This window comes from Olea europaea, chromosome 8 (assembly GCF_002742605.1).
Source record: "Olea europaea var. sylvestris chromosome 8, O_europaea_v1, whole genome shotgun sequence".
NCBI lineage: Eukaryota > Viridiplantae > Streptophyta > Magnoliopsida > Lamiales > Oleaceae > Olea > Olea europaea.
This window is the reverse complement of record NC_036244.1, coordinates 16,728,284-16,737,720: the sequence shown is the minus strand read 5'-3', so window position 1 is coordinate 16,737,720 and position 9,437 is coordinate 16,728,284. Positions and strand designations below refer to the sequence as shown.

The window sequence follows — 9,437 nt, the reverse complement described above, 5'->3', positions numbered from 1 at the left end:
ATTTTCAACCACACAATCTTCTATAAAATAATATTACACACCAATCAGAAAATTTTCGTTCTTTTTCAACTACGCATTTTTCAAAAAAAAAAAAATATTCCAACAATTAAAATTTGAAAAGAATGAGGGTCAAACGAGAGCTAAATACTAACATTGATTTGCATTTAATGCAAAGATTGAAAATTTGAATTGCATCTTCTTTGGCCATAAAGTGTATAGGAAATGTAGCAATCATTTGCATATTATATTCATTTAAAGTTGAGCTGTGCTGTCTGCGCAGGCCTCTTTGCACACGGTCTGTAAAGGTGCACACACATGGAGGTAGACCCCACACATGGAGTTCACATGTGGGGTCCACCCTCATGTTACAGCCCCTGTGCAAAGGGGCCTGTGTAGGGGACTTTTTCCTTTAAAGTTGGTACTGCAATTAATGTGAGAAGTAGAAGTTTTCCCTCGTTTAGCCCCACTACATCTCATTAAATTAAATTAAATTGTTCTTTCTTCTATTTTCAACCATACAATCTTCAATAAAATAATATTATACGTAAATAAAAAAAATTCATTCTTTTACAACCATCCATTTAAAAAAAAAAAAAAAAACTATTCCCCCCCCCCCAATTATAATCAAAATTAATGGAAGCCGAACGGGAGCAAACAGAGGAGGTAGCTGAAGAGAAATGAGTACAATTTGTAGAGAGCAATTGAAAGCAATAAGTTACCTACTAAGCATGGTAAAGAAAAAATAGTGAGTAGAGAAATGCATAAAATGATAGAGAGAACCGAGGCATTTCCTACTTAATTTCTCATATTACAAGAAAGATCGGATGTTATTATCTCCTTGTATTTAGAAACAAGGTAATTGTAATTTTTTCTACTATAGGGAAATCTTCCTACACTTGCCTGTGGATGTAGCCACTATTGGGTGAACCATATTTGTCTTTTTTTTGCTGTATTTTTCTCAATTTCACTTTAGTTGCAAGCCAACCTTGACCCACATTTTTCCTAACACCACCACCACTCAGCTTCTCAGCTGTGGAAATGGAAATTCTGCTTCTCGGTGTAACCAATCAACAAAATAATAGTTTATATAGCCAAGCTTAAATCGCTGAAATAAGTCAGTTGGGGCCTTATTTCTCCTTTATTGATTTGATTCCCCCTTTAATGTTCAAAGGAGTATAGTCGAATTACTTACTGATCGATTTTTACAGTGGCAAAATAATAGTTTATATAGCCAAGCTTAAATCACTGAAAATAAGTCGGTTGGGGCCTTATTTCTCCTTTATTGATTTGATTCCCCCTCTAATGTTCAAAGGAGTAGAGTCGAATTACTTATTGCTCGATTTTTATAGTTTAACCTAGTTTTCCTGCCACACAATGTTATATTGATGAGTTCTTAATCAATAGTATTAGATTATTTGACTGATGAAAAGTTTCATAACTTGTAATAACAGATAAATTTAACAGAAGCACTTCTCTTCCTTTCTCATTTTATTGGAGTTATTTATCATGTAGATAATTTGAAAAGTGAATTTCCAAGTCCATTTGATCATATATTTCACTTCAAAAGGTTTTTATTAAATTATCCCGTTATTTAGTTACAATTTCTGAATTACTTTTGCAAGAGGATTCACTTCCGATTAGAGTGGAAATATAATCAATGTCCATTGGTACACAAGAAAAACAGTTCTTCATCATTAAGTTTTTTTGTACTAAAAAAATAAATTCAACAAGCCTTCTTCGTATAGATACTGTATTTTTACTTCGAACCATGCAGGTGTTCTATGATTCCAATGTAAATGAAATGATTGATGCAATTCAGAAAAAACATAATGGCACCTTGTTTTCGATTCCCTTCCTTAAAAGTTGAACACACTCATTTTTTACTCCATTGTTTTGTTTCATATGCTGACCTATCCTCTTCTCCTGACGCTTGGCACAAAACATGGGCCGACCAAGAAAAGGCATGGGAGGCCTGCAGCAAGACAACTTGCCCAGATATGTATGTTTAATCACACACAAAACAAATGATTATTCAAACCTAAAAAGCTGAAATGTCATGGAATTAATTGATAAATATAATGGTAAGAATGCTCGAAATCATATTTACGTCACCTGCAGATATCAATGATATCAAAGCAGCCTGTGACTGGGCAGACAACGGTGCGAGTGAAGATTCAGTGCTTGAAGGTAAAGTTTCGAACATTTTAAACAACAATAGTAACAAGTTAATGAGTTCATTTGTTTAAATCCTAAATCATTTTAAAATGACACAAGCAACCAATTGCAGATGACTATTTCCTTATCCGTTCGCCAATGGTCAATTTGCGGCTAGCTCAAGTTGGAGTTCGTGTGGCAGCAACCTTAACCGCATATTTGAATGACAAGTACATTAGCTATTCTCTAAAATAGTCCCATCTGCAAAATTTATTGCGCCGTAGGATGAAACAATCACGCTAGAGATTCAGAGATTTTCCCAGCAGAGGAACATTCTCCTACTCAAGAAGACAAGCACATCTAATTGTACATCATTGGCAAAATGAGCAGAAATCTCTGTTTCTTTATCATATTTAAAAAAGACTTGATTTTTTCTGACATTCTTGTTTAAATAATTATGGAAAGTTGAGCGTACAAAATGATAATGCAACCTCACTGACAAAATTTGAATACTTAATCACAGAATAGTAAACCAATCATGCATTACTTGGTTAATAAATAGCAGAGTAAAGCATTGCTGCAGCCAATACCATAGGAAAACATGCATATTATAAAAACTTAACCAATTTGCGCTTGAAATAAAAAGGTAGTTTGCATTTCACAAGCCATCATCCAATATGTTGGCTAGGTTCTTATTCATGTACTTAGAAAATATACTATATTTACAAAGAAGTATACTGCCTTTATTTCACAACAGAACTAGACGCAGGTGAAATGGATAAACACTCCATTGCTTCATGCTTTCTTCTTCACAACAAGGACCTGGCACTTGGCATTGTGAACACAGTAGTTGCTGACGCTTCCCAGAAAGGCCCTGTTTCATATTCCAGGCGAAATGTACGCTATAAAAGTTATAATAAAAAAGAAAATATGCTTGTTGAAGAAAGCATAAAAATCAGACCACAAAGAACCAAGTTATCAAGCCTAGCACTTGACTGTTCATCCCAGTTGATATTATTTGCATAAATTTTCAGTTCTTGACCACAAATCAACCTCACTTCTTGAATACATTTGAACATAGGCAACGAATGTTTCTATTGAAAGAAAGAATATGCACAAAGCAGATATGAGACTCATTATCCTAAAAGATCTAAGTTTCGAAAATTTCTTTCCAAGGAAACTAAGAATGCTTTGACTTGAACAAGATTCAAGCAGCGCTGGTTCCAGTTGTGATTTTTTCATTGCACGCATTAATCTAAGTCAACATCTAAATTAATCTTCTGTACCAACTCAAAATCAGGAAACACAAAAGATCAGACAACATAATTGCAATTTTCGTGATAACCCAAATCAAGGATTTCCATTTCTGGCAGAGTACTAGTTCAAGGCCATAACTACTTTATGCACGGTTTTCTATTGGGAACAAACAAATGAATCATGCTTCGGTTATTCTTGGCCATCAATATCTGAACTTTTAAAATCAGATAATACTTAGATACACAGTGTCTCCTTTTTGTATTAAATTATGGGGAAAAAAATACACTTCCCATTCAAGAAGAACTACTGTATAAAAAGTAAAGGCTATTACATAGTATTTTTAACTATTAAATGCACGAAAAGTAATTAGCAGAAAAGGTTGCAGAAATCCTTGTAGAACATGAAAACAATTCCCTGATTAGATCCTCTTATAAAATTTGTTTCTCATGAAAGTTGCAGCTGCGGAATGAAGTTAGCTCAAATTTAAAACAACAATTTCGCAGAAAACATTAAATTAAAAATGGTAGCAGTTAATAGTAACCTTTGCAAAGCCGCTCGACTGTGGCTTCCCATCACAAGCAATTCGATTTTTAGCTTTTCCACTGCTTCGCATATGGTCTCTTTAGGATCCCCTGCTTCAGTAATTGTCTCAGCACTAATCTGTAGAAAAAAGAGTGCCCACATGATTAGTAATCGTGCTCATATGTTGCATGTATAAATAAAACTAGAAAAGCATTCATATTTCGTACTAGCATTATCATGAGTTTGTTGAAGACGAAATTGAAAATAAATAATATGTGCTACATAAGTTGGTATTGCAACAGAACTTTTTATGCAAGCTTAAATGGTCTCTCCATTTAACGCCATGCCATTTGGTTTAAGATGGATTTTGACAAATTTTATGGAGCAGTTTGTACATTTTTCACTGGTTTCCCGGCCATAATGTAAATATTTTCAATTAATATATACAGTTATTTATGTATTAAGGTAAGCAACTTCATGTTGGAAATCTGTTGTCTCACATCTAATTTAAGTCACTGCCACGAGAATGGTGGATAAAGAAAGGCTAGGGACGAGGTATCACCAGCAGATGTACAAAAATGAAGTATCATAGACTAACAAGTTCTCCAAAGATATTCTCAACTAATTCAAATAAATAATATAGAGATATTACCCCGTGGTCTTTGCAGATGTCCTTAGCTTTATCCAAAAGAGCCATGGCAGTTTTCTTTTGATTTTCCTGGAAAGCTGCTAAGAGTTCCGGAGCTGCAACACACAATAAATACAGCTTCAGGTCTTTTTAGGACCCAACAACCACAATTTTTATGCAAGAGTTACTCCAATTTGGTTGATGAATCAAAATTCTAAACTAAAACCAAACACTTTGAGAGGAATGAAAACACTGGAGGTCGTTGAACATTTAGCAAAATTTCACGTTGGTCGTAGGCTTTTCTTTTTTAATCACCCGATTGAACTAAAAGTTTTTTAGAGGTGGTTCACTTTGTCCGTTAATTTGAATATCAGAAAAGCTGATGTCGAGTCCTAATTGGTAAGAATATGAGGCAATTCAGTTGGCTAAAATGTTGTCGACGGGTGATAGATGCACATAAATAGACAAGTTACCATAATAAATTGAATCAAAATATAGTTTAGTGACTTGATTAGTTTGATAACCTGCGTTCCTAATTAAGCTTTTGAATAAGTTGGTTCAATATACTATCCAAGCAGACAAAGGTCTACAGTTTCAATGTTGCTATCACCATTTACGAAACTTATGCACTTATCATGTCTTTGATGGGAAAAAAATGCAAGGCTATACTGAAAATAAAATTTAAATGAGTTAAGTTTAAATTCTCACTAACAACTTAAACGTTCACATAGGACATTTTAACAGTATCAAAACCACTAGAATCAAGCAACAAAATATTCATCCTTGCGCAGTTTTTAAATGAATTTTAGATAGGAGTTGTAATCGGTGAAACACTTTATATAGACCAAACCGATGAAAGAGAGTTTTAGGAGAAGGCTAACATGAGAGAAATTGAAACTAGGAACCAAGGCATTTTACTGTATTTGAGGGTCACTAGTTCACAGTCCGTGCATCTGAAGATCACTATTTCATATGAGGATTTGGTCACAGCCCGTGTAAACACAATCTTATTCTCAACTTGCTCTATCCCACAAGATTTGTTCGCTTAAATCTTTCCATAACTACAGTCTTCACTCTTGACCCTAAGTTTCTTCTACACACTAGGTCTTCACATCAATTGAGTCGAATTTCAATATCTGGAACCACCCATTACACTATGGGTAATCAGTAAGTGAAACCATTACAGCTCACAAAAATTTCTAGAACCAAACCCCAACCCAAATAGCAACCAATATTTAGCAGAGCATACACACCAAAATCTAACAAAACCAAAGAGCAAACCAAAATCTAGAAACAAACAATAAAGAAGAAGTAGATTCTGCAAATGCTAAAAACAACATAAATTCGTTCCTCTGAAAACTACATAACAATTCCATCCAATCGATTCCTTTGAATCAGATCGGGTCATTGGATCGTGGTGAATAAATTGTAAAAAATTAAAAATTTATAATAATGACAAATTCGGTTTAGAGCCGGGTAGCAAGGTTCCCGTTCAAGAACCAAAATTCGTCCGAGTCCTCCCTGATCGGTTGTCGTTCCAGGTTCCCAATTATTTTTTATTTTTTATTTTTCTCTTTCCTAGAACTGGATTTGAACCTCCAGTTCGGGAAGTTCGGTTCAGGTTAGAATGCACACTCCTACTACTGACGATACATAGAGCCAGCAGCGTAGAGATTGTGCAAATCAAACTTCACAAACAGGGTAATAACACTTATCTCCTACTTCTTCTTCCTCCACACACCCACACAGATAAACAGTTCTTGATTCAATCAGAACATCCCTAATTCCAAAACACATTCACGAACCGCCACCCAACAAGACAATCAAAGTCGAGCATCAAACATAAATTAAGTTCGTGTGTTTATAAAAGGAAAGAGAGCTTACAAGTAACACCATAAGTAGATGCATAGATAAACGCATAATCAACTATGGGCTGCACAGTGAAAAGCACGAGTTCCGAATTTAGTAGTGAGTCGTGAAGCTTTTGAAGAGTCCATTTCAGTGCATAAAGGCTGAACTCACTCTCATCAATCGCCACCATCACCTTCTTCTTTTCTTCCTCCATCTATGTATGAGTTTCTCAAAATTTCTCGCAGATTTTCGATCTTTTGAACGTGTCTGCTCGGGCATCTATTCATGTATGTCGGTCTAGCAGTGCTATTTAGAAGGATAGCCGGCAGTATCCAGTGTTTGATGTCCATTATCTGTAAATGAAAATTGAGAATAATATTTTTTTAAAAAAATGAGTGCTTAAAAAAAAGAAAAAAATTTCGATTTACGTATAATATTTTTTTATGAAAAATTGTGTGGTTGAAAATAAAAGAGAGAAAAATAAAATGTAATTTAATTTAATTTAATGGGAATTAAACAGGGGCTAAATGATAAGTTTAGGATACCAACACTTTCTATATATATAGTTATATACATTTATTTTTAAAAGTTAAATTTTATTATATTTTAAATCTTATGTAAATTTACTTAAATAGACATAAATAGAATTAAATAAAAATACATAACTTTAAATTGATCCACTAGTTTTTATTTTTATTTATGTTTAATTAGAATCCTAATAGATAGAGAAAAATACATGAATATTTATAGGTGATGATGGCCTTAAATGTGATTTTTGTGCCGGAATCATATCGGATTTCGAAGAATGCAAAACGAAATTTGATGCAGTTTTATCAGTTAATCAAGAAAGAAAAATAATTGTAGCCAACAAAATTAGTAAAATTTAGCTTGCTTAATCGAACTTTCTTCTTCTTTCTTTCTTTAACCTTTGTTGTTTAAAGCATTCTAATATTCAGAACTTCAATAGATAAATAATTTATTTCGTGTTAATTTAATGTTCAATTAGTTCAACTTTGTTCTTATTTCATTCATTTGGTTTAAAAGTTTATGGTTTTAGGGATCGGACAAATCTACAGTGATAGGAATGTATTTAAAGTGGGATGAATATATAAAATTCATGTGGATATATAGTATTTAAATGAATGAATTTAATAAGGACAATATTGAAATATGATGTTGATGTAAATAGTATTTTTTAAAATTTTATTAGAGATGAATTTAGAGTGGAATGTACTTATAAAAAATGTGGATGGAAGTAGTAGTACCCTAAATTTAATAGAAGGTGGAATTAAATGAGTTTTAAAGTGACATTAAACCCCTTTTAGAACTCATTAATTTAATTTAAAATTTTCTCGCCTAGTTTCAATTACACAATTTTCAATAAAATAATATTTTACGCAAGTCAAAAACTTTTCATTATTTTACAACCATCTATTTTTCAAAAAAATAAATAAAATCTATTCCCCTATTATAAATCCAAATAATGGGGCTCAAACGAGAGCTAAATTATCAATGACTCATCCAACTCCATCTTTTATTTAGGAGTAATATTATTTTGCTCCACTAGGATTAAAATCTCGATTCAGTTTAATGTCATATTAAATCCTTGTTTGAGTTTCATTCTTTGAAAAAAAAATGAATTTTTCAACAGTATTTTAATATCATTTCAACCACATATATTTTTAATAATATAATATTAAACATAAATTTAAAATTTTTTCTTATTTTTTAATCACACATTTTCAATTAATACACTATTCAAAAACTCATTTTTTTCTCCAAAATTAAGCTCAAATTAGGGTTAAATGATAGATAGAATTAAATAAATTATTTAATTTAATCTTTCATTTAATTTATCATTTTACGTTGCGTAAATTGTAGTTTCAGTGAAACTACATAATGAACCTGTTTGAGAGTGATTTAAAAAATTGATTTTTTGATCGTTAGAAAAAAAGTGGGATCCACTTGTGAAAGAAAAAGTCAAATATAATGACTGAAATAATAAAATAACGATCAAAAAATTATTTTTTTGAGAGGAAAAATCACTCCCAAACAAACTCAATATTATTCTTTTATTCATGAAGTTGAGATTGCAATTCAAAGAGACTCTCAATAGCATTACTCTTACTCATATATCTGTCTCTGGAGAAATCTGTGTGCTCAGACAACTGTCGAGGGCTGCCATGAAAACACGTGGAAAGTCAAGTTCATTTTTTTAATGTGGAGTTGTTCTGATTTGACAGTTGGAAAGCACCTCCAAAAGTTATTTTCAAGATTTGATAAATTTCTCAGCACCCTCCAAGAATTTATTTTTAACTAAACAATTTTTTATAAAATAATTCTACACATATTTTAAAAAAAAAAAAATTCTTACTTTTTAATCAGATATTCTCCAAAAAATCACTATTTCATAATACATTTTATACCAAAAATAAGAATCAAATAGGGACTCAACATTTTAGTCTCTATCCTACGAAATTTACTAATTATTTATAAATTGATAATAAATTATTTATAAACAATCAATTTTCATTTTTAAACATATATTTTAATGAATCACTATTTATTTATTCATCACTTATTTTTATCTATTTATAAATTAAATCATTTATAAATTCTTCTTAAATGGTGGCGTTCTTTCGAAATATTGAAGAGAGAATAAATCACACTCCAAAAAGGACTTCATATGGAAAAACATTGCACAATTTGGTACATAATTTATTTCTTTCGGCAGAAAGTTGGTCTCCAATCATTAGGAAAGAAACAATTGATCAGACCGTTCAATGGCGTATTAAATTATTATATTGACTTCAAATATTTACTTTGCTAAGTATGCAGGAGGTCCCAAGTAATATAATGAATCTTCGAGTCCAGATTATCGTTCCTACAAAGATTATACTTTAATGTCTAATTTAACATTTCTAACTACCATTTGACAAAAGTAAACAAATAACTGCGATTGTTGTTTTGTTGTTAATGCTTAAAAATATCAAAATTGCACAAAAAGATAAGTTGAGGATTTGAA

General features: G+C 31.9%; 1 protein-coding gene across 1 annotated transcript; it reads right to left on the bottom strand.

Annotated features, from left to right (window-relative positions):
* Nucleotides 1–2,741: 2,741 nt before the first annotated feature.
* Nucleotides 2,742–6,715, bottom strand: LOC111399003 (universal stress protein A-like protein). Its single transcript, XM_023026199.1, has 4 exons — nucleotides 6,446–6,715; nucleotides 4,586–4,677; nucleotides 3,953–4,071; nucleotides 2,742–3,028 (listed from the first exon to the last, which is right to left on the bottom strand). Exons 1-4 carry the CDS (start codon nucleotides 6,624–6,626, stop codon nucleotides 2,950–2,952), a joined length of 471 nt encoding a protein of 156 aa, XP_022881967.1. The 5' UTR covers nucleotides 6,627–6,715; the 3' UTR covers nucleotides 2,742–2,949.
* Nucleotides 6,716–9,437: the final 2,722 nt, after the last annotated feature.